Raw genomic sequence first — 25094 nt, 5'->3', positions numbered from 1 at the left:
TTCATTTTGCTCTCATTCTTGAAGCAGCACTTTTCAGGAAAAATACCAAAAATGTGATTTCACTTTGTAACTTTTGTGAACTCACACATGGCTGCCAATAATGAGCTAGAGTTTGTATTGTTTCAGGGACCTCGTCCTGCTTTATTTGTGCCTGAGGTTTCCTTTGAGTTGCTGGTAAAGCGGCAGATCAAACGTCTGGAGGAGCCCAGCCTGCGCTGCGTGGAGCTGGTGCACGAGGAGATGCAGAGGATCATTCAGCACTGCAGCAATTACAGCACACAGGTAACGGGTGGTGGCCAGTCAGGAAACACAAGGCGAGCTCCCTACTTGTCTAGGAAGTGATTTGAAATGTATTTATCACTTTGGTGTTTCAGTGTTAATTTGCCATTAACCAAAACAGACTGACATTTTTATTTCTCTATCATACACAGGAATTGTTGCGGTTCCCTAAGCTTCATGATGCCATAGTGGAAGTGGTGACTTGTCTTCTCCGTAAGCGGCTGCCTGTCACCAATGAAATGGTGAGTGGCTATTTCGTGGTTCATTTTAATTACCCCAAGTGACAGCTTAGACCTTAGCTGCTTATTCTATAGCATTGTGGTTACTTTTGAGTTTAGGCACATCTTGCCAGGAAAATGAATCTTATTCCCAAAAAGAACTTGTGATAATTCTAGTACAAAGTGCATTTTTTTCCTTCATAATTTCATAATTGCTAACCTATAGCCATTCATTGTTGTGAGGAATGAATAACTTTGCTTGGTTAATGTTGTACCACTGACTTTAATGGAGAAATTAGTTCTGCCTTTAGCTTTTGTGAACTGAGTCTGTATTGCAAGCTTACTTTAACTGTGATGAAATTAATATTTTATTAATGTGATTAAAATCACATCAAGTTAATGTTTGCTCAAAGATGGCACTTGAGCCATATACCTCCATTTCGGGCTTTTTGGTGGCTAACTGGAGATAAAGAATCCTATGGACTTTCCTGACTGGGCTGGCTTCGAAGTCAGTCCTCAGATCTCAGCCTCCACCAACACCTGGCCCTATTAGGTGTTTTTGTTTTGTTTTGTTTTGTTTTGTTGTCGGTCATGGGGCCTGAACTCTGGGACTGGCACTGTCCTTCAGCTCTTCAGCTCAAGGCTAGTGCTTTACCGCTTGAGCCACAGCGCCACTTGCGGCTTTTTCTGCTTATGAGATGCTGAGGATTGAACCCAGGGCCTCATGCATGCAAGGCAAGCACTCTACCACTAAACCATCTTCCCAGCCCCCAATTAGGTTTTGATCACGTATCATCTGCCCACCCAGGCTAGTCATTACCTCTAGTCTAAATGTATTCTTTTTTTTGGGTCCGGTCGTGGGGCCTGAACTCTGGGCCTGGGCGCTGTCCCTCAACTCTTCAGCTCAAGGCTAGCACTCTACCACTTGAGCCACAGCGCCACTTCTGGCTTTTTTCTTTTTGCTTATGTGGTGCTAAGGAATCGAGCCCATGGCCTCAGGCATGCAAGGCAAGCGCTCTACCACTGAGCCACCTTCCCAGCCCCTTTTTTTCTTTTTGCTTATGTGGTGCTGAGGAATCGAACCCAGGGCCTTATGCATGCAAGGCAAGCGCTCTACCACTGAGCCACCTTCTCAGCCCTCTAAGTCTATTATTTATCCTATTAAAGATAATTTCTTTTTTTTTTTTTTTTTTTTTTTTTTGCCGGTCGTGGGGCTGAACTGGGCCTGGGTGCTGTCCCTCTTCTACCACTTGAGCCACAGTGCCACTTCCGGCTTTTTCTGCTTATATGGTGTTGAGGAATCGAACCCAGGGCCTAATGCATGCGAGGCAAGCACTCTACCACTGAGCCAACTACCCAGCCCCTAAAGTTAACATCTTTATGTCTGATGTGAACTGTTTTCTTGTTGAAGATGAACTAAATGCTTGATGTAGATTAAAAAGAGATCTGAAATTTTAGTGTTGGAACTTAGATTTCCTTTTAAGACTTTTTTTCTTCCTCAAAAATGCAATTTTAAATGCTGAAATGTAAATTAACGTTAAATTATTACTTGACAAAGATTTATCACTTGGATTATAACTTACTATACTTAGGCATGCATTTCATATGCTTTTTCAGTATGTTTTGTTACTCTATAGCTTTACACATCAACATTTCAAAGTAGACATATTTTTGTCTGCTAGGCTAATTTTATTCTTTTTCCTAGGTCCATAACTTAGTGGCAATTGAGTTGGCTTACATCAACACAAAACACCCAGACTTTGCTGATGCTTGCGGGCTAATGAACAATAATATAGAGGTAAACAAAAATTGTCCTTGTACAGATTGGAAATTTGTTGTAACTAAATTTACAGCAGACTTACTTAGCATTAAAACTTTAGTTAACTATAAAACACCTGTGCCATATTAGTGCCTGCCATACACCAGAAAGCATGCTGATATTATTTTTTTTTAATTTAATTTCTTTAAAATCATGAAATATAATTTCTTTAAAATCATGAAATAACCGTTACTTTCTGCTATGACACAGAGAGAGCAAATCTGGGCCTTCATCTGCCTGACTTTGTTTCAGTAACTGGTATACTTGTGCAAGTGTTTTAAGATTGTTTTTACTTGGCTCTGTAAGCTGTGAAAGAAGCACTCTAAGAATGGCCTACCTGTTCACAAACTGGAACTGCCAAGGACTCCCTATGCTCTCCTGGATGGATGATGCATCTCATGGACTTTTTTTCCATTAATGTTAATGTAACACAGTGCATAAAGGCTAGTAGCCACAAATTTTCTAGAAGGTGTCCCCCACAACTCCCTCTGTTATTCCCTAGTACCACGAAACCTAAATCTCCTTCTACATTGAATTTCTCTTTTCTGAGTGGAGAGAAAATTATTTGGAAACTGGAAAGGACCCTGGGTTTTCAACTTGAACACTGTATAAAACATGACAAAAGCCGAGTGCTAGTGGCTCACGCCTGTAATCCTAGCTACTCAGGAGGCTGAGATCTGAGGATCGCGGTTCAAAGCCAACCCGGGCAGGAGAGACCGTGAGACTCCTATCTCCAATAAACCGCCAGAAAACCGGAAGTGTCGCTGTAGCTCAAGTGGTAGAGTGCTCGCCTTGAGCTGAAGAGCTGAGGGACAGCGCCCAGGCCCAGAGTTCAAGCCCCACGACCGACAAAAAATAAAAATAAAAAATAAAAAAATAAAACATGACAAAATGGAGGGCCACAGAGAGTATTGGTGATTCCTTCCATGCTTATGAGCTATTACAGAAAACAGCACCTTTGCTGGGTGCTGGTGGCTCATGCCTATAATACTAGCTACTCAGGAGGCTGAGATCTGAAGATCACAATTCAAAGCCGGCCTGGGCAAGAAAGTCTGTGAGACTCTTATCCCCAGTTAAGCACCAGCAAAGCTGGAAGTAGCCTTGAGCAACTAAAGCTCAGGGATACCCCTCAGGCCCTGAGTTCAAGCCCCAGGAATGGCAACAAAAAAAGCCCCAACACCTTCTGTTTAACAGGTACTTGGAAGTAGAATTTTCCCCATGACCCCCAAATTCCAAGATACATACAGTAAAGCTCTTGAAAACACTTAGAAAAAAAGTAGCTCCCATAGCACTTCCTTACTTTTTAAGAATTTACTGTTTGCCTCTTCCATTGAAACCAACTACTGGAGCAGATTTGTGACCTGTGATGTGGCTTTAGAGTATATTTTTTTCTTTTTCTTTTCTTTTTTTTTTTGTTGTGGGGCTTGAACTAAAGGCCTGGGTACTATCCTGAGTGTTTCTGTCCAAGTCTAAAGCTCTACCCTTTGGCCCATGGTGCTGCTTCTGGTTTACTGATGGTTAATTGTAGATAAGAGTCTCATGTACTTTCCTGCCCAGGTGGGTTTTGAACTGCAATCTTCAGATCTCAGCCTCCTGAGTAGTTAGACTTACAGGCGTGAGCCACTGGCACCTGGCTAAGAGCGTATTTTTCACAATGAACATGCCTGTTCATGTGGTTTTAATGACTGCCAAGAAACTTTATTGGGAATATTCACTTAATCTATACACTTACCCTTTGAGAGTAGCTGTTAATAAATTCGAAGCTGAAGGCTAAGGAAGAGTTAACAAAGCAAGTAAGCTAGGTCTGTTGGGCTCCAGGGCCAGTAAAGTTGAAACTGACTGTTTTCTAAAGACTGTTAAAAATCTGTAAATCTGTGTTTTTTCCCCCCACTGGCTAACCTTTTGTTTTGGTTGGTCATGGGGCTTGAACTCTGGGCTTGGATGCTGTCCCTGAGCTCTTCAGCTCAAGGCTAGTGCTCTACAAATGAGCCATCTCCAGTTTTCTGGTGTTAATTGGAGATAAAAGTCTCATGGGCTTTCCTGCCAGGCTTTAGCTTTGAACCACGATCCTCAGATCTCAGCCCCCTGAATAGTTAGGATTGTATAGGTGTGAGCCACCAATGCCTGACTCTGGTTAACTTCTTTTTTTTTTTTTTGTGGGGGTGGGGGGTTTGGTTGTGGGGCCTGAACTCTGGGCGTGGGTGCTTTCCCTCAGCTCTTCAGCTCAAAGCTAGTGCTCTACCACTAGTGCGCCACTTCCAGCTTTTTTTTCTTTTTGCTTATGTGGTGCTGGGGAATCGAACCCAGGGCCTCATGCATGCAAGGCAAGCGCTCTACCACTGAGCCACCTTCCCAGCCCATGGTTAACTTCTTATGAAGAAGATGTGAACAGTTAAAAATTTCTGTTAAAAAAATGTTACATGTAAAACACATTATGGACCTGTGGAACTCACAGGTTTTTACCAGCTTGAGGGTATGCATGAAGTGCTTTCATTGTAGGAGCAACTTTTGCTTTAATTCACTTTTCTACTGTATTTGATGCTGCCTGTAAGAGATCCATTATCCTCACATCATTCCATACAACCAGCCCCCCAGTACATGTTGAATGACCTTTACAGCTTATATGAGTTTGATAATACAAGCAAAATTGCAATAGTGAGCAGTTGGTCAGTCTGTTAAATTAACTGGGCTGTCATCACTTTCTAGGAAATAGTTTAGAATTAAGAATACTTCTGGGCCGGGCACTGGTGGCTCATGCCTATAATTCTAACTATTCCCAGGAGGCTGAGATCTGAGGATCAAGTGATGTTTAAAGCCAGCTGGAGCAGGAAAGACATACTTTCAATTAACCACCAGAAAAACTGGAAGTAGAGCTGTGGCTCAAAGTGGTAGAGCATTAGCCTTGAGCAAAAAGAGTACAGGGACAACACTCAGGCCCTGAATTCAAGCCCTATGACCCCCCACCAAAAAACAAAACCTTTTGGTTGTTTTAAAAATCATTTTTATGGGGGCTGGGAAGGTGGCTCAGTGGTAGATTGCTTGCCTTGCATGCATGAGACCCTCGGCACCACATAAGCAAAGAGAAAAAAGCCGGAAGTGGTGCTGTGGCTCAAGTGGTAGAGCGCTAGCCTTGAGCTGAAGAGCTGAGGGATAGCGCCCAGGCCCAGAGTTCAGGCCCCACGACCGGACCCAAAAAAAAAAAATCATTTTTATTACTGTATATTAATTGTATGAAATAGTTCCTTTTGGGTAGTACTGGGGTTTGATCCTAATTAGGGCCTGAGCTTTTAGGCAGACACTCTGTTAAGCCACACCACTAGACTTGTGTTTTTGTTGTTGTTCTTATCTTTGACAGAACTTCAATTCCTGCCAAATGTTGAGTCTTCCCGTTAGGCTTCTCTTGGTTGGATAAGTGGGTGGGTGTCACTAGGTCTAGCTCTCCTTTTGGGTATTGTGGACTTTTCTGCCGGGTTTGGCCTGGAACCATTGTCCTCCCAATCTCAGACTGTATGGAGCTAGTATTATAGGTTTTTGAGTCACTGGCACTGGGCTCAAAAAACATTTAAAAAACAGCAAACTCAACCTCAGATACTTCCTCAAGGAACGGTTTTGTTAGGGAGTTGTCTTGCAGTTACACACACGTGCAGATGAGCAACTTTAAAGCTTTCACTTCAAATTCTGCACGGGATGCTGAAGGCTGATGTTTCTCATTTATGACAGGACAGTTGAAATCAGTCTTTCTTAGTGGGAAAGGGAAAGCTGTCCATTCATTTTCTCACTGGAGAATTCCTGGTATAGAGAGCCATCTATACCAGGAAACAATAGCCCACCTCATTGACGCATTGGATCTTGAGGTATGCTGGGGCAGAAAGCAAGATGGAGAAGCACTGGGCTAAATGATTTATCTGCTTTAAAGTAGCATTGTGCCATGTGTCTTAACAATGAGAGTGTACAAGTCATGCCATACTTTCTAGACAAGATGACCATTTTTTAGTTGGCATCTCAATATTCTGATAATCACTTTTTTTTGTCTGCAATTTTATAGGAACAGAGAAGAAACAGGTTAGCAAGAGAATTGCCTTCAGCTGTATCGCGGGACAAGGTAAAAAACAACAGCTTTTTAAAAGCATACTTCTAATTCCCAAAAATGGATTGTTAGTAAGCCTCAGAATATTACACAGTTGCAGAATCAACTTTGGTTGTGTAGCTGAAGAAAGGTATGTAAGTTTAACATAGACTGAATAAAGATAATTGTATTAGAATACACTGCAGTTAAGTTAGCTTAAAGATGCTTAGGAAGTATGAGGGCTTCCTTTAAAAAAAAATCATCAAAGGGTTTTTTTTTTTTTTTGACGAGGGAAGACTACTGTATGCACAGAACAGGTTTTAATTAATAATAAGTATAGTAGTTTGTGTATTAAAGTGTGTATATATACAATCTGTTGCCTTGAATTCTTTGCCAGAAAAGATCTCATTCAGTGCCAAAAACAAAATGAAGCTTTTGGATTTTTCTTAGGTATTCATCTGAAGAAAACTTTTCACAAAGGTAGTGAGGCCGACTAGACCACTTTACCTGTCCCATAATTTTTGTTTTTCATGTATTTTAATATTGTTTCAGAGGAAAAACAGGTCACATTGATCAATTGTTTGAGTATACTTTTGGCATCCTTGTTTTTGTTTTTTTCCTGCATTTTTTGCCCGTAGTCTTCTAAAGTTCCAAGTGCTTTGGCACCTGCCTCCCAGGAGCCCACCCCTGCCGCTTCTGCCGAGGCTGATGGCAAGGTCTGTTCTAATTTTAATCTAAGCCTGCATGCCTGCTTGCTCGCTGCAACATAATCTTCTACAGACAGCACACTGAATAGAAGACTATTAATATGGGGTATTATGCTAAGGTTAAATCACTTGTCTAATTGAAGCTTTGAAATTCTGTAACACTGCATTCTTTACAAATGTTGGCATGCTTTTGCTTGCAATGTAGAAGATGCACACACAAAAGAAGTAATTTAAAGAGGAAATTATCCTGCGTTTTTTATTTTTAAGCCATTGGTATTTAAATTTTGCTTGTTAAATTGCATGTTTTAACATATCTTTTAACAGTTAATTCAGGAGAGCAGAAGAGAAACTAAAAATGTGAGTCTCTTGCTTCAGAATGGAAATACCTTTGGTTCTCACTGAAACACTGTCTTCAGTCATTGAAACTTGTTTGTACAGTGGCATCACTAGTTCCTGTCTGTTATGTTCTTAATGTTCCTTTTATCTAACACATGTAAGGTGGCACTAACCGTTTTAACACTGTTTAATAACAATAGGCTTTCATACTGTTACCAAAATTAAAAACTGTTCTTGAAGGTAAGGAATTATGATTTCAGAGATGGAAATTGGCCGAGTGCTGGTGACTCATGCCTCTAATCCTGGTTAGTCAGGAGGCTAAGATCTGAGGATGGTGGCTCAGGCAAGAAACAAGTCTTGAGACATTTATCTCCAATTAAGGACAATGCTGGAAGTGGGGCTCTGACTCAAGTGGTAGAGTGCTAGTCTTGAGTGAAAAAGGTAAGGGACAGCACCTGGCCCTGGGTTCAGGCTCTACTACCAGTATAAATTTTGGTAGGGATTTCACAGGTGGAAATTATACTTTTGAGCATTTCTGAGATCTGAGCAGGACTCATGGATAATCCTCTAATGCTGCTTTATCATGCTACTCATTTGTGTGTGTGTGTGTCACTGTGAATATGTACATTCCCTCACACAGGCTTTAAATGCTTACCTGAGCCAATTAAAACAGATGTGGACTGTGAGAGTTTAGACAGCTGTCAATTCCTGATGACATTTCTGCAGGAATTTCTATGTGTGAACCAGTTTGTCCAGCATTTACCTCCTTTCCTCACTTAGTATGCAGACTTACGGTTGTAAATCTCATAGCCTTAAGAATGTTTTATTTTAATGCATGTACTGACAACCACTTAAGTCATCCATAGCACCCCTTGGAATGTGCTCATTCACTTCCTTAGGGTTTCACTCATCACTCATTCCCTTTTAACACACCGATACATAGCTCACTTTTAACATATTAGAGGCAGATTTGGGCCAGTGGTTCAATTTGGAAATGATACCCAACACTGCCATTTTCTTTTTTTTTTTTTTTTGGGTCCGGTCATGGGGCCTGAACTCTGGGCCTGGGCGCTGTCCCTCAGCTCTTCAGCTCAAGGCTAGCACTCTACCACTTGAGCCACAGCGCCACTTCCGGCTTTTTTCTTATGTGGTGCTAAGGAATCGAACCCAGGGCCTCGAGCATGCAAGGCAAGTGCTCTACCACTGAGCCACCTTCCCAGCCCCAACACTGCCATTTTCTTATAACTACTGTTAAAGTAGTTAGTAACTGACTTTTGAAAGTGGTCCTAAAAACATCTTCAATAAGTCATTTTCTTTTTTGAGAAGTGAAGACTGTAATCAGTATCTCAGATAATAAAGTTGCAGTAGCACTAGCCTTGTAATTAGGTATAGAGACCTGTATCATGGAACACGATATGAGAGTTGAACTTTTCAGGGTGAACTGAGACTGAGCTAAGTGGACAGCTCTAGGTGTCCTTGTGGGTGGCTTTAGCTTTGCCTGCAGCCTAGTGGTTGAGGGGTGGGAGAACAGTAAATAATACAGGGCCAGGAGGGCCCTCTCCACCCTCTCATTTCTGTAGCACAGGCTCCTGGGCATACAGTGCCACCCCCAGTCTCTCTGGGACCCTGCTGTCTGACCAAGCTCCAATGGGCATTGGGGTTCTTGGGTAATGTCAACTTCCATGGATAGTTGGTACAGGTGTTGGGAAACTATATTTACAGGTTGCATCAGGAGGTGGTGGGATTGGAGACAGTGGTCAAGAACCAGCAACAGGCAACTGGAGGGGAATGCTGAAAACTTCAAAAGCTGAAGAATTATTAGCTGAAGAAAAATCGAAGCCAATTCCAGTTATGCCAGCTAGCCCCCAAAAGGGCCATGCTGTCAACCTGCTGGATGTGGTAAGCCATGAGAATTGGGGTGACACTTCCCACATGATCAATCTATGGGGAACACACTTGAGAGGAATTAAAATCTTAGAAGCTTCACATTTTCCCCCTCGTATGTTAGTCATTTTTCTTTTATTAACTGTTAAATGTCACTTTTCAATGTTCAATGTCACCATTTTAGAATGGCACAAGTAACATTTCCCCTTTGTCTCATTTAGCCAGTTCCTGTTGCACGAAAGCTTTCTGCCCGTGAACAGCGCGACTGTGAGGTTATTGAACGACTCATCAAATCCTATTTTCTTATTGTCAGAAAGAATATTCAAGACAGGTTCGTATTGTATAATACAGACAACAGATGGGTACACTGCTGGTTGAGTCCATGATCTGTTTTGATAACACTTATATTTAAAAGTTGTGTATGGGTTTGAAGTAGGGCTTAAGTACTACAGCACCTACCTGGGAAACACAAGGTTGAGTTCTAGCCTCAGCTTCACTAAAAAGGGGGAGGGGTCGTTTTTTGGTAACTGGCAGCAAGATTCAGTCTGTTATAACTAGGAACCACTGGGCATTAAGAAATGAATGGGCTTGGGAAGCATAGTGTGACAGAGGCGCTTGGAATATTTAAGAGTTAAAAAAGAGTGGGTAGCAATCATGGTAGTCTGTCTCTAATCCCAGCTACTAGGAAGGTAGAGGATCAAGGTCAGCCTGGGCAGTTAATGTTAAGACTCATATCTGAAGGACAGCCAAAGGACTGCAGAAAGTAGGTCAAGTGGTAAGCCCTGAGTTCAATCCCCAAGTTTTCTTTTTCGAATAGCTGAGGAACTCACAAAGCCTGGGGCTTGAACTCTGGAATCATCCTGCAGCTTTTTCACTCTAAGCGTGAGCCACAGCTCCACTTCCCTTCCAGCTTTAAAAATTGGTTAATTAATTAGAAGTCTCAAACTTTTTTGCCTGGGCTAGCTTTGAACCATGATCCTGCCTCCGGAGTAGGTAGGATTACGTGGCCTTGAGCTTTTGATCCTCCTAGCTCAGCCTCCAGCTGGAAGTAGTCATATACTGCCACTAAGAAGTTTTTTTAACCTTTAATAGTTTATAACCATTTTGGCTAGGTAACAAATGACTTACCTTTTCTTTCATGTGTGTATTGCCTGTAGTTCTTCTCCCATGTTCATTTCGGTGTTATTTCATGCAGTAGTAGGGAGAAGAAAATTTAGATGTGTAAAGTGAGGTATTAGATATGGGCTAGGAAGGTGGCTCAGTGGTAGAGTGCTTGCCTTGCATGCACGAGGCCCTGGGTTCCATTCTTCAGCACTACATAAACAGAAAAAGCTGCAAGTGGCACTGTGGCTCAAGTGATAGAGCTAGCCTTGAGCTGAAGAGCTGAGGGACAGCGCCCAGGCCCAGAGTTCAAGCCCCACAACCGACCAAAAAAAAAAAAAAAAAACTTATCCAATTTGTGGTAACCTTTTAGTAGGTAAGAGAAACTTCATTGTACCGAGGAATAAAAAGCCAGATGGGGTAGGTGCTGGTGGCTCATACCTGTAATCCTAGCTACTCAGGAGGCTGAGGATCTGAGGATCTCAGTTCAAAACCAGCCCAGGTAGGAAAGTCCAAGAGACGCTTATCTCCAGTTAGCACCATTTCCGGTTTTCTGGTGGTTATGGCTCAAGTAGTAGTTTTCACTTTGAGTTGAAGAGCTCAGGCCCAGAGTTCAAACCCCACAACCAACAAAAAACACAAAAAAATAAAAAGCCAGATGGCCTGATACTTTTATGTGGAGTGTTGTAGAATCAGTTACCACCAGACTTTTAACTTGCAGCAGAAACTAAAGAGGGAAAAAAAAAACAAAAAACAGCTTTTCCAGACCTTAGGCTTTGTTTACTCCAAGCCAGGTACTGGTAGCTCACGCCTATAACCTTAGCAACTCAGGAGGCTGGGATCTGAGGGTCACAGTTTAAAGCCAGCCTAGGCAAGAATATCTGAGACTGTTTTGAAACCCCAGAAGTGTGACCAAGGGGTAGAGTGCCAGACTTTTAACACAAAAGCTCAGGAACAGGTGTCCAGCCCCGAGGTTCAAGCCCCAGTACTGGCAAAAAAATTAAAAAATCCACAGGTAAGTGCAGGGGTTCTGCAACTATCACTATCAGCAGAAGCTGCTAGCTTACCCTCACCCTGACTTGTCACCTGAGAATCTACTGGCTCTGGACATTAGTATCTTTTTTGGGGGGAAGAGAGAGGGTGGTTGGGTCGTGGGGCCTGAACTCCAGGCCTTGGCGCTGTCCCTCAACTCTTCAGCTCAAGGCTAGCACTCTACCACTTGAGCCACAGCACCACTTCTGGCTTTTTTTTTCTGCTTATGTGGTGCTGAGGAATTGAACCCAGGGCCTCAGGCATGCAAGGCAAGCGCTCTACCATCGAGCCACCTTCCCAGCCCCTCTGTGAGACTCTTATCTCCAATAAACCACCAGAAAACCAGAAGTGGCACTGTGACTCAAATAGTACTGCATCAGTACCTGTCATAGCTAGTATTAAAATAAATGACTATGAATATGCTGTATATTGTGTGCCCATTCACCAGTACTTGGATGTTTGAGCTTTATTGCATTTTGGACTATTACAAAGTTCATTACTGAGATTTAATAAATATATGGGATGGGATACTGATAAATGAGATGAAGGTAAAATACCGAAATTAAGCAGGGCCCCTAGTTTAAGCCCAGGACTGTTCAAATTATTTAGCTTTATAACTTTGTCTTGCAGTGTGCCAAAGGCAGTAATGCACTTTTTGGTTAATCATGTGAAAGATACTCTCCAGAGTGAGTTAGTAGGACAACTGTACAAGTCCTCCTTACTGGATGACCTTCTGACTGAATCTGAGGATATGGCCCAGCGGAGGAAAGAAGCAGCTGATATGCTAAAGGTATTATTCCAACTTTTATACTTGGGGTATCAAAAAGTTTTAGATTAATTCTGATTCTTATGTTTTATCTAGTCTTTATATTTCTAGGTTTTTCTTTCTGTTAGTACTTGAGTAAAGATGCTCCTAGCTACTCAGATAATCTTAGGTACTCAGGATAATCCTACTAAAAATAATCCTAGCTACTCAGGAGGATTTCCTGGTAGGTAATTTCTTGAGACTCATTTTGGAAGTAGAACTATGTATGGCACAAGTGATAGAGTGCTAGCCTGAGCAAAAAGCTGAGGGACAGAGCCTAGGAACAGCACCCAAAAATAAATTATGTACAAAGTCAACATAAAACATTGGGAGAAATTTCTCCACAGAATTCAGATTCATGTAACAACTTTTTATTTCCTTCTATGCAGGCATTACAAGGAGCTAGTCAAATTATTGCTGAAATCCGAGAGACTCACCTCTGGTGAAGAGAAGTATATGAAACAGACTTTTCGGCTCAAAACGTGCTAGTTACTGCCTACTTGAGTAGAATTGTATGAACTGTGTTTTGCAACGGTATGAATCTGCTCATGTGAAGACTGGCTATATAAATGAGAAGTGTAACTTGCATTACAGAACAAATCACACATTTAATCCAGATAATAAATGGCTGTTTCTATAAAGTTTTCCCGTATACATACATACATATATATATATGTATATATGAAGTCTGTCTTGTGACAGTTTCATCTGGACTTAAGAGACCTATTGATGTTCTAGTTGTACAAAGTTTGCCTGTGAGGAAGATGACCTGTGTAAGCTTGTTCGTCTTAAAGCTGCTACATAGTCCTTCAGGAAGACAATGCACATACTATAGAACTGGATCTGAAAGGTGAGGGCTGGCAATCTCCTCAGTCACTGACTGTCATTGTACAGTTTAAATCTCTGCAATTGTAGGCACACATGGATCTGGAGTCCTGGTGGAGAGTGGATTCAAATCCACTCTCACACTTCAACCTGAAAGCAAGCATTAGGTCTTCCTGCATTAAAAACAGTAGGGCTTGGTAATGATAGCCAGTTTACTCTTTGCAAATCCCAAAATAGTAAATCAGATATAGCTATACAATGGGCACTGTCTCACGTTCTGAGATTGCCTTTATGTGGGAATTCAAATCCAGTTTATTCACTGTATTAGCTGGTAGTAGCTACCAACTACATTAGCACAGTGACTGGGAAATACCAGCCAAGCTTGGTTCTTCAGAGAAAAACACCCAGATGCACGGGCGTGCACGCGCGCGCACGCACACACACACACACACACACACACACACACACACACACAGGCTACATTTCATTCAGAAGGTGGAGCCGTTTGCAACACCATACATATACATTAAGAAAATTATGTATCATGAACACAACTTTCCAAGTTTTTATGAAGGATTTTGTTAGAGAAAACATGAACAGCTTATGGTCCCCAATAACCAAGAAATAACTGGTTCCAAGTGATCTCAAACACAGAAAGCCCAAACAAGTCTGATAGGACATCTTTGAATCCATTCAGTGAATGCATGCTGCCAAAATGTTAGCATGCACACACACAAAACCAGCTTTGAAAGTGGAGCTACCCGTGACTTCTCTCAGATGGACCAGACGACTTACCATAGCAGCCTTTTGAGTTTACAAGAAAATTTTACAATGCACATCTTTTCTTTTCTGCCTATCACATTTCAAGTTCAAGATGTAAGCTTTCAAAACATGCTGGGCACCTGCTGGTACTACACACTGTACAAACCAGAAGCAAGAAATTTCAAGAACACCAGCCTTGCTGGTTCTTAAAAGTGTGAGGTGGAAATGATCTCCAGCATATTTATAATACTGTATGTTCTTGCTATGTAAATAAAATTGCTGGTATAGAATGACATTCAAGTTTGTCAATAAATGAATTCCTCTTAACGTGTCTCAGAAGCATTTAAATGAACTTATAACCTTACTTTGTGCCACTCTGATTTTCTGGTGGTTAATTGGAGGTAAGAGTCTCACCAGGACTTTCCTTCCCAGGCTGATTCTGGATCCTCAGGTCTCAGCCTCCTATCTCGGACTACAGACATGAGCCACAAGTGTTTCAGTACCCACTAGTTTAGCTCATCCTGTATCAAAAACTTTTATGACTACGTTTTCTAGAAATCTCACAATTCACTGAGGTATCCTTGCATATCCATTTCTGCATATGAAATAGTAAGCTATACTGCTGCTTGTAGGAAAATGGGTCATTTTCTGCAATTCACTTGATCCTCAGGAAAACAGGATTGTTAGTACCTTTATTTTTCAAATGTGCAATCAGTTCTGGAGAATTAATTTGCATACTATGTAGAGCTGAACAAATCTGATTACAGATCTTTTAGGTTTGACCTGAAAATTTTTTTGTTTCCAGTCCTGAACTCAGGGTCTTGAACACAGGGCCTGGGCAATGTCTCTGAGCTGCTTTTGCTCAAGGCTAGCATTCTACCACTTGAGCCACAGAGCCACATCTGGCCTTTTCTGTGTATGTGGTACTAAGGAACCAAACCCAGAGCTTCATGCATGCTACGCACATTCCCAGCCCAAATGAATCTCTTGTCTCAAGATTGGATAGCTGGTGAAATACTTTTATTTCCTTGATTCCTTTTTAGTTCAACTCTAGTTATAAGCTCAAGGACAAAAGATACATTTCTGAATTGATAAAATATTTCTACTATAGGAATCTAGTCAAGAAACTCATGTAATATCTAATGGTAACTGTGACCTTACCTATTTTTGGGGGGGGGGGGGGGGGTTATGGTCGAGGGGCCTGAACTCTGGGCCTGGGCGCTGTCCCTCAGCTCTTCAGCTCAAGGCTAGCGCTCGGTTACCACTTGAGCCACAGCGCCACTTTCGGCTTTTTTCTTTTTTTCTTATGTGGTGTTGAGGAATTGAACCCAGGGCCTCAGGCATGCAAGGCAAGTGCTCTACCACTGAGCCACCTTCCCAGCCCCCTCATCATTCTTTTTTTTTTTTTAATTTTTTTTTTTTTTTGGGTCCGGTCGTGGGGCCTGAACTCTGGGCCTGGGCACTGTCCCTCAGCTCTTCAGCTCAAGGCTAGCACTCTGCCACTTGAGCCACAGCACCACTTCTGGCTTTTTTCTTTTTGCTTATGTGGTGCTGAGGAATCGAACCCAGGGCCTCGAGCATGCAAGGCAAGCGCTCTACCACTGAGCCACCTTCCCAGCCCTCATCATCTAACTTTTTAAGAACTATTTTCTTGTTAAAAGTTAAAGACATTTATGTTCCCAAGAACATACCATTTTTTCCATCGATTATATTTAAATATTCCTAAGTTGTATATTTCAGATTTATTTCATAGATTCTCTGAGCACAACTGCATTCACAGGTAAAACATCATGATTACTTGTTTGCCCATTCTCTTTTCTTTCCCAAATAACCTCCTTCAGGTATGGCTCAAGGTAGAATTTATCCTTTTCGTATTTTGTCCACTGCTCCTTAGGCAAGATGCCTTGTGATAAGGCCCAGAGCTCTCTTGATCCGAAACATCCTGCCATAAAGTTTCTCAGGAAGCCTTCTATGGCTTCTTTTACATCTTCAGTCTCCTGTATGGTATCATCATTAACCCCAGTTTGTTGAATCCTGCAGCATTGTAATGGCATTTTCGAACACCATCCAGCCACCATCCAGAGGCTGAAACAGCAGACTTGCCCGCCATTGTGACCCGAGAACGAAGCGAGGCAGAACATAACCATTTCTAATACAGAAACGCAGCTAGATTTTAGCCTGAGAGTGATTTGAATCTAGCAAGATGCTCTACCATTTAGCCACAGCTCCAGCACAGCATGGCCAATTATAAAAGACCCACAGAACATAGTGAAATGAGTGAGCTCTGTAACCACAGGAAAAGTGCATCAGTTTCGTGCCTGTCGCTATCACTCCCACAAGGAGGATAGGACAGAAAAGACAATCCGGGAGGATTTTCTTAAGTTTAATCCTGGAAATCATGGTTTTATACAATTGTCAATTATCTGCCAAGAAATAAATCATTAAATAAAAAACCTTGTTTATTAACAAGTCCTTAAAAAATAATTTACTCACATTCTCAGGCCTAGTGTATTCTTCATTCTATTTTGTACTGAACCAAACCATATATTTTAAGAATGAAGCTAAGCCAAGTGCCTGTGGCTCATGCCTGGAATCCTAGCTACTGAGGAAGCTGAGATTTGAGGATTGTGGTTCAAAGACAGCCTGGGCAGGAAAGTCTGAGACTCTTACCTCTGATGAACTTCCAAAAGGTCAGCAGAGTTGTGGCTCAAGTGGAAGAGTGATAGCCTTAAGCATGAAAGCTTGGGGACAGTATTAAGGTCCAGAATTCAAATCCCAGGGCCAGCACCAAAAAAAAAAAAAAAAAGGCCAATTGTTTCTCTGGAGTCTGAGATCTGAGGATCATGCTTGAAGCCAGCCCAGGAAGGAAAGTCCATGAGACTCATTTCTAATTAATCACATAGTAAACAGACCTGTAGTCCAAGTGGTAAGGCATGAGACTTGAACAAAACGTTTAGGGACAGCTCCCAGGCCCTGAATTCAAGTCTCAGGATGAGCACGTCTGAACAGCCAAAAACAAAATTTTTATAACTGAAGCCACTTTATAATGTAGAAATTTCTTTTCCCTATTTTAAGTAAAGAAAGTCCATTCTTAAGAATATGTTGTCCAACAACTAAAACACACTCAGGATTTGTTACTGGTCTGTGGTTGATACTGACTCCGCCTTCTGTTATCATCCGATACCTAAAAACAGAAATGCTTAGTTATTAGAGGAAACACTTTCCCCTCCTCCAAAAGATACTTACTTCACAACTTAAAAGCTTTTCAGTTGAAATCACTTAGTACGGTGTGTGTACGCGCATGCACTGGTTACTAGGTTTGAACTGGCATTTTCACTCGAGCACTTGAGTCACACTTCCTGCTTGTGGCTGCTAACTGGACATGAGTCTTACACTTTCTTGCCTGGGCTGGCTTTGCACTGAGATCTTCAGATGTTTCCATCCTCAGTAGCTAGGATTATAGGTGTGAGCTACCAGTACCTGGCAGCTGTATTTCTTACCTTCATGTTCACAATTAGATTTTCTTGCCTTTAATGACCTTCCAATAGAGCAAATATAAGGGACCGTAGTGACTTTTCTATTGGGTAGAGAGAAAGAGCTGGGCTAGGGCTGGGAAGGTGGCTCAGTGGTAGAGCATTTGCCTTGCATGCTTGAGGCCCTGGGTTTGATTCCCCAGCACCACATAAGCAAAAAGAAAAAAAGCCGGAAGTGGCGCTGTGGCTCCAGTGGTAGAGCGCTAGCCTTGAGTTGAAGAGCTGAGGGACAGCGCCCAGGCCCAGAGTTCAGGCCCCACGACTGACCAAAAAAAAAAATCCTTAAAGTCACTGACTCAAAGTCAGTGACTACTAAATAAATCAGCCTATCAGGGAGTCAGTTACACGAAGTGTACCCACAAGGCGACAATGGGCTTTCTTTACATATATGCATTTGAGGGCTCTTTACAACAGAGGCAATCAATCCAAAACAACTGGAAGAGAACAAATTATAGCAAGTATCTTTCACCACAGTAACAATGGCAGATGATGTGTGCTAAAACTCCCATAGATGACCCAAGGTCTTCAACTTTTCTCTCAACCTATCACTATTCAGTTATAAATGGATGAACACCAATTATATGCCAAATTATTTCTAGTAGAACAAAAGCCAGGCACCAATGGCTCATACCTATAATCCTAGCTAGTCAGGAAGCTGAGATCTGAGGATTTCAGTATGAAACCAACCCAGGCAAGAAGGTGAAACTCATGAGACTCATCTCCAATTATCTACCAAAAAAGCGGGAAGGGGCACTGTGGCTTAAGTGGCAAATCACTAGTCTTGAGCAGCTCCAGGACAGTGTCCAGACCTTGAGTTCAAACCCAAGACCAATGCACACTCACACCCCCACCAAGTATATGCACTAATAACAAAACTGAGCAATTAAAACAGTCTATTTCCTGAAAAAGAAATATGCAGTTCTCCAGGGAAATACTTCATATTTTATAAGCCTTAGCATGTTATATCAGGCTAATTTCATTTTCAGAACTTCAAATCATATTTAAAATATACTGGGAGCCAGATGCTGGTGGCTCAAGCCTAAAATCAATTCTAGCTACTTAGGAAACTGAGCTCTGACGATCATGGTTCGAAGCCAGAGGGGGCAGGAAAAGTCTATGTGACTCTTATCTCCAATAAACCATCAAAAAGCTGGAAGTGGAGCTGTGGCTCAAGTGGTATAGTGTTAGCCTAGAGCAAAAAGCTCAGGAATAGTGCCCAAGCCTTGAGTTCAAGTCACAGAACACCAAGAAAACAACAACAAAAAAATATACTATGGTACTGAACATGGGTCCTACTGGCTCACACTGCTGCTTAGGAGGCTGAGAGCTGAGGATGGTTGTTTCATGCCAGCCCAGGCAGAAACATGTGCAAAGATTTTTACCCCCAATTAACCATGAAAAAACTAGAAGTGGAGCAGTGGCTCAAGTGGTAGAACACCAGCCTTGAATGAAAAAGCTAAGGGACAATAGCACCCAGACCCTGAGTACAAGCCCCCAGTATTAAAATTCACAGGAAGTTTAAGGGATTTTCAACAATAAGTACTGTTTCCACTTCATTCACGGACTAAACTAACTTCTACAAGTAAAGAGATGCCACTAAAGCCTTCTCCAGAAAGCACTCTCTCTGGGAGCATGTGGTACAAATTTTAACACCCAGTATGAACCAAGGAATCATCTCACCCCCGGGGACCATCCGGAATGGCTTTTGCTTTGCGACACGTGTCCAGGACACTTGTTCCAGGGTCAAGAACTAACTCTGAAAAGGAAGCTTCTTTAAACAACTCTTTTAACTCTTCATCCGACATGACCTCCAGTGCATCGATGCTGCTATTATACAGGGCATGCGTACACCTGGAAAACATTTTAAAGGCCATAGCAGGTAAGTGCGTAATGGTATATGCTAACAGCCATTGACCAACTGTGGAGGATCCATTAATGTTCCATACATAAAGTTACTCAAAGAGCTTCACCTAACTTGTGTATTCACAAGATCATTTTCCTACTTCCCCCAATAAACACATAAAGCACTAAAGTCAAATGTTGGCAATCTTTGTCAATAATTAAATGGCAAGATAATCACAAAACAGCATAGCTCCCAATATTCTCAAGTCTATGAGAGAGAAGCCATTCTGAAGGTCACCTCTTGGCAGAATCCAGTCCTTCCTGTCCATGAACCAGCTTTGTCACTTCTGCAGCAAGTCGTTTCTGAGCACCTCGCTTTTCTGGTTCTGTGGTGTGCAGCTGCATAATGTGATCGATCTCTGGAAGGGGCAGAAAAGTGAAGAGCTTCAGGTACCTTCAGGAGAAGAAAAGTGTTACACAGTTATCACACATTTATCTCCAGTCTCCTCACACTTTTAAATCTTTTTTTCCCTCTTTCTTTTTTGTGCAGATCCTGGGGCTTGAACTTAAGGCCTTGCCTCTTGCTTTTCCACTCAAAGCTAGCTAGCACTCTATCACTTAAGCCACAGCTCCACTTTTGCCTTTTAGGTGGTTAAATTTGAGATAAAAGTCATAGATTTTCCTGCCTGGGCTGGCCTCAAACTGTGATCTTCAGATCACAGCATCCTGAGTAGCTAGGACTGGTATGAGACACCGGTGCCCAACTAAACTATATTTTTATTATTTGGGGGGTGGGGGGGGGGGTGTCTGGTCGTGGGGCCTGAACTCTGGGCCTGGGCCTCAGCTCTTCAGCTCAAGTCTAGCATGCTACCACTTGAGCCTTAGCACCACTTCCGGCTTTTTTTCCCTGCTTATGTGGTGCTGAGGAATTGAACCAGGGCCTCAGGCATGCAAGGCAAGCGCTCTACCACTGAGCCACCTTCCCAGCCCCTAAACTATATTTTTAAATCTGAAAAATAAACACACAGAAGGCACTGCCAATAAATACACTATTCAGATTGAAGATATTCCTTTTTCTTGTGCTGTCAGTACTAGAGTTTGAACACTGGACCTCACGCCCTTCCTTAGCTTTTCCACTCATGGCAAGTGCTCTGGCACTTGAGCCACACCTGCACCTCTGGATTTTTGCTGGTTAATGGGAGCTAAGAGTCTCAGACTCTCCTGCCCTGATTGACTTTGAGCCTTGATCCTCAGATCTCAGCTCAGAGTCCTGAGTAGCTAGGATCACAACCATTGAACCTCCAGCAAGTACTACTATTTTTTTCTTTAATCACATTTGGCTTTGAGCTTTCTTTTCTAAAAGCAGAGAAATGGTATAAGCACACAGCCCTGTCCCTGTCCCATTCCTTTCCTGGCCCCTACCGATAACCACTAATCTAAATTTGTTTCCATCCTTCTCAAGGACGTTTGTATACTTTGGTGTGTACCTATTAAAAAAAAAAAAAAAGCATTATTTAAAAACAGAAACAGTATTCCATACCTTTTCTTTGGTAATGGGACTTGAACTCTGGGCCTGGGTACTGTCCCTCAGCTCTTCAGCTTAAGGATAGCACTTTACCCCTTGAGCCACAGCACCACTTCTGGTTTTTGGTGGTTTCTTGGAAATAAGAGTCTCACGGACTTCCCTGCCTGGGTTGGCTTTGAACCATCCTCAGATCTCAGCCCCTTGAGTAGCTAGGATTACAGGTGTGAGCCACCAGCGCCCAGCTCATACCTTCTTTTCTTAAAATTCTTTGGTATAATTTAACAGGTTGAAACAAGTACATTGAAGGAGTAAGGAAGAGTATGGAGGCGGCCAGACTGATTGGAATTACATTTATACTTGTGTTTAAATGTCACAATGAAATCTCCCCTGTATAACTAATGTAGCCAATGAAAAAAATAAACAAGTATAACATATATACTAACATTGTCACTATGAGGCAAACACCTATGTAACTACCACCTTGGTTAATAAAGTCATTAGCATTCATAATCCCACCTACTCAGAAGGCTAAGATCTGAGGATCAAGGTTCAAGGCTGTCCCAGGGAAACAAATCTAGGGACTTCTCCAATTAACCGTGAGAAAGTCAGAAGCAGAGGTCTGGCTCAAGAGATAAGTATCAGCCTTGAGTAGAAAAGCCAAGCAAGAAGGCAAGGCCCCCCGAGTTCAAGTCTAAGTACTGATGCATTAAAAGTAATTAGGGTACAGAAATTCACTGGCTAACACAGTTATCATGAGGGCTGGTGGCATGACTCACAGAGTAAAACTATCCAGCAAATGCAAAGCCCTGAGTTCAAACCCCTGTACTGCACAAACAAAACAATAAAAACAATGTAACAAGCACGTATTACTTTTTTCACAGCCAACTCTTAAAAACTCACCTTTCTACACAATCATCTTGCTGTCTGACAAAGAATTGATACAATTCAAAAGGAGAGGTTCTGTCTCTGTTCAGCCACAGGGCATTGCCAGCTGATTTTCCTAGCTTTGCTCCCGCTGTGCTGGTAATCAGAGGGACCGTGATTCCAAACACGTCTTCTCCAGTCACCCTGCGCAAAGAGAATTTCATGATACAATTCAAGCATGAGTACCAACAGGTTCCGCCACCACCCTGCGCCAGTTCACTCCAGTTATCTGCTGCAACGAAGGCCTTGCAGCTGGGTCCTGGTAGCTCACACCTGTAATCCCAGCTCCTTAGGAAGCTGAAATCTGAGGATCTTAGTCAAAGCCAGCTCAGGCAGGAAAAGTCTGAAACTTTTTTGGGGGGGTGGGGGGGGGCGTCCAGTCATGTGACCTGAACTCTGGGCCTGGGAGCTGTCCCTCAGCTCTTCAGGCTAGCGCTGTACCACTTGAGCCACAGCGCCACGTCCGGCTTTTTTCTTTTTGCTTATGTGGTGCTGAGGAATCGAACCCAGCGCCTTATGCATGCAAGGCAAGTGCTCTATCACTGAGCCTCCTTCCCAGCCCCTGAGACTTTTATCTCCAATAAATTACCCAAAAAGCCAGAAATAGAGCTGTGACTAGAGTAGTAGAATGCTAGCCTTGAGTGAAAGAAGCTTAGGGACAACACCCAGACCCTGAATTCAAGCCCAAGGACGGGTAAGGAAAAAAAAAAAAGTGCCTCTGACCACTTCAATCTGAATTCCTGCCCTCTTATACACCATTACCTTACCCACACTCTATTTGCATTTTTTCATCCTGAACTTTAATTACCTGAATTTTAATTACACAGGTGGTTCTATGCAAAGGAAAATGATTTCCAATGTCCAGGTGGGAAGGGGGATGCAACAGAAACATTAATGAGATTTTTTTTTTAAACCCACATCTGCCAGATATAATCGTATCTGTAATCCTAACTAATCAGATGGCTGACACCTGTAGGATTCCAGTTTGAAACCGACCAGGGCAGAGAAGTGGCCCAGATTCCATCTCCAATTAACCAGCAAAATGCCAGCACTAGAGGCTTAACTGAAACGGTGCAACAAGCAAACTGAGCAAAGAACAGGCACCTGTTCAAACCTTAATACTGACCAAAAAAAGTTTGCCATTTAAAATCTACATTACTTACCAAATACCTACAGTTGCACCCAAAAAAAAAAAAGATGCCAATTGAGAACGAAAGTTCCCTTCATGGAAGATGAAGACCTAAAACAGGCTACTCAAAGAAAGCCCAGTCACCTTCAGATATAATCAACAAAAACAATCTCTCAACTTAAAAACAGAGAAGGAGACAGGTAAAGAATAGACACTCGGGGCTGGGAAGGTGGCTCAGTGATAAAGCGCTTGCCTTGCATGCTTGAGGCCCTGGGTTCGATTCCTCAGCACCCATAAGCAAAAGAAAAGCCGGAAGTGGTGCTGTGGCTCAAGTGGTAGAGCGCTAGCCTTGAGCTGAAGAGCTGAGGGACAGCGCCCAGGCCCAGAGTTCAGGCCCCACGACCGGACCCAAAATAAAACAAAACAAAACAAAAAAAAGAATAGACACTCTACATCCTGATCAATGGTCTATTTCTTGCGGAGTTCTACACTGTGCCCCTTAGTCTCAGTGACAAGTTTCCTTCCCTAGTGTCTTAACTCCATTTACAGCCCCTGAACGAGAATAAAACTGTCCACGGCTTGAAGGACACCATAATAAACCACAAATCAGTCACTGGACACCTGTAATCCTACCAACTCAGGCGACTGAAATCTGAAGATAGCGGGTTCGAAGTCAGCCTGGGCAGCAAAGTGTGTGAGACTCTTGTCTCCAATTAACCACAAAAAGCTGGAGGTGGAGCTGTGGCTCAGGTGGTAGAGTGCTGGCCTTGAGCACAGAGGTCATGGACGGCGACAGACCCCAAAATTCAAACCGAAGAAGCGTCTTCTCGGGGAGCTGAGATGCGAGGACAGAGGTTCGAAAACAGCCTAGCCAAACGAACCCTCAAGGCCGCCGAGCGGAGTTGTGGGTCGAGGTGGCAACAAGACCAAATGAATGGGCAGGGCCCTGACTTCACGTGCCAGTACGCGCACGCGCGGGCGCGCCCTCTGCACAGCCTAGGCGTCCGTGTCCCGGCCGGCCGGCTTCGCGTGGGGTTTCCCCGGCGCCCCCCGCGCGCTCACCTGCGGACGAACTCGTACCCCGACACCATGTTGCCCAGCTGGTCGGCCCCGCCGAGCTGCACGCGGCAGCCGTGCAGGCGGAACAGGTGGTAGAAGTCGTAGGCCTGCAGCACCTGGTAACAGAACTCGGCCAGGCTCATGCCCTCGGGGCTCCGGAGGCGGCTCTGCACGCTCTGCCGGCTCAGCAGCGTGCCCACGCGGAAGTGGCTGCCCTCCGTGGCCAGGAAGTCCACCAGGCCCCGCGGCTCGTGCCAGGCCGTGTTGTCCAGCACGGTGAAGCGGCCCCAGGCGCGGCCGTCAGCGAAGAGCCGCTGGTGGCGCTCGGCCAGGGCGCACAGGCCGCGGCGCAGCGCCTGCGCGTTGGCTCGCACGCGCTCGGCGCTCAGGGCCTCGCGCGCGCGCTGCCGGCCGCTCGGGTCCCCCAGGCGCGCCGTGGCGCCGCCCACCAGGGCGATGGCGTCGTGGCCCACGCGCTGGAAGTGGAAGAGGCCCAGCAGCGGCAGCAGGTGCCCCACGTGCAGCGAGTCCGCCGTGGGGTCGAAGCCGCAGTACACGGTCTGCGGAGGGGCGCCCGCCGCGAAGAGCTCGGTGAGCTCCACCCGCGTGCCCCGCTCCGGGAAGAACTCCTTGAACAGGCCCCGGCTCCTCTGCGCCGCCAGGAATCCCTGCGCGCCCGAGTGCGCCGCACGCCGGCCCGGGGCGGCGGACCACCGGCCCCGAGACAGGCGCCGCCACGCGGACGCCGCCATCTTGGCAGCAGCGCGCCGGGGGGGGGGGGGGGGGGGGGCGTCGGAGACCCGGCTCCTCCCTTCCCGTGCCCTTTCGTACTTCCGCATCTCCCCGCGCGTGTTAGCCGAGGGGCGGAGCTTGCGCAGTCGGCACTTCCGCAGTAGGCTGTCTGCCGCGGTTGGACACTCGGGGGTGGCCCCGCCTCGCCGGTCCGGAAGGTCCCGGTGGCCCAGGGCGCCACTTCCGGCTGTGGTGCGGTGCAGCCCTGCGCGTGAAACTCGGAAGCGCTCTGCAACGAGCTGGCTTCTCTTGGCGCGTTCCCGCACGAACGTGGTGGGGGTGTGGTTCTGAGCGGCACGGGCGCCGAGGGAGCTTGTGAACGCCGGGAGCTGGGGTTGCCCGGCAGGACTCGGTCCCCAGCCCTCGGCGTCTCTTAGGTTGCTCCAGGAGGTGGCAGCCTCGTCCAAGCTATAGCAGACACTAAGCTAAAATTCCGAAACCATTTACGTGTGTGTG

General features: G+C 44.2%; 2 protein-coding genes and 1 pseudogene across 6 annotated transcripts in view; 1 reads left to right on the top strand and 2 right to left on the bottom strand.

Moving 5' to 3' along the window:
• Dnm1l (dynamin 1 like) overlaps nt 1-14161 on the top strand; it is a 48619-nt gene extending 34458 nt beyond the window's left edge. The window contains exons 11-20 of one of the 4 annotated variants that reach the window (XM_042677436.1): nt 127-282; nt 432-521; nt 2203-2295; nt 6362-6418; nt 7021-7098; nt 7414-7446; nt 9148-9324; nt 9531-9640; nt 12073-12232; nt 12637-14161. In XM_042677436.1, coding sequence (XP_042533370.1) covers nt 127-282; nt 432-521; nt 2203-2295; nt 6362-6418; nt 7021-7098; nt 7414-7446; nt 9148-9324; nt 9531-9640; nt 12073-12232; nt 12637-12693 — 1011 coding nt within the window. In that variant the 3' untranslated portion in view covers nt 12694-14161. The remainder of the gene's footprint in view (nt 1-126; nt 283-431; nt 522-2202; nt 2296-6361; nt 6419-7020; nt 7099-7413; nt 7447-9147; nt 9325-9530; nt 9641-12072; nt 12233-12636) is intronic. The other 3 variants (XM_042677438.1, XM_042677439.1, XM_042677440.1) reach the window with 3 other exon arrangements.
• On the bottom strand, nt 5481-24607 carry Yars2 (tyrosyl-tRNA synthetase 2). Of its 2 annotated transcripts, XM_042677442.1 has the most exons (8): nt 23850-24607; nt 21635-21802; nt 19508-19663; nt 19048-19218; nt 16853-17018; nt 7308-7315; nt 6009-6013; nt 5481-5496 (listed from the first exon to the last, which is right to left on the bottom strand). In XM_042677442.1, exons 1-5 carry the CDS (start codon nt 24596-24598, stop codon nt 16859-16861), a joined length of 1404 nt encoding a protein of 467 aa, XP_042533376.1. In that variant the 5' UTR covers nt 24599-24607; the 3' UTR covers nt 5481-5496; nt 6009-6013; nt 7308-7315; nt 16853-16858. The 2 variants fall into 2 exon arrangements, with proteins under 2 accessions (XP_042533376.1, XP_042533375.1); XM_042677441.1 differs by lacking the exons at nt 5481-5496; nt 6009-6013; nt 7308-7315 and having other exon boundaries at nt 16661-17018.
• Nucleotides 15558-16606, bottom strand: LOC122106158 (annotated as a pseudogene).
• Nucleotides 24608-25094: the final 487 nt, after the last annotated feature.

This window comes from Dipodomys spectabilis, unplaced genomic scaffold (assembly GCF_019054845.1).
Source record: "Dipodomys spectabilis isolate Male_0828 unplaced genomic scaffold, ASM1905484v1 ptg000039l, whole genome shotgun sequence".
Classification (NCBI taxonomy): domain Eukaryota; kingdom Metazoa; phylum Chordata; class Mammalia; order Rodentia; family Heteromyidae; genus Dipodomys; species Dipodomys spectabilis.
This window is presented reverse-complemented; position numbering and strand designations above follow the sequence as displayed.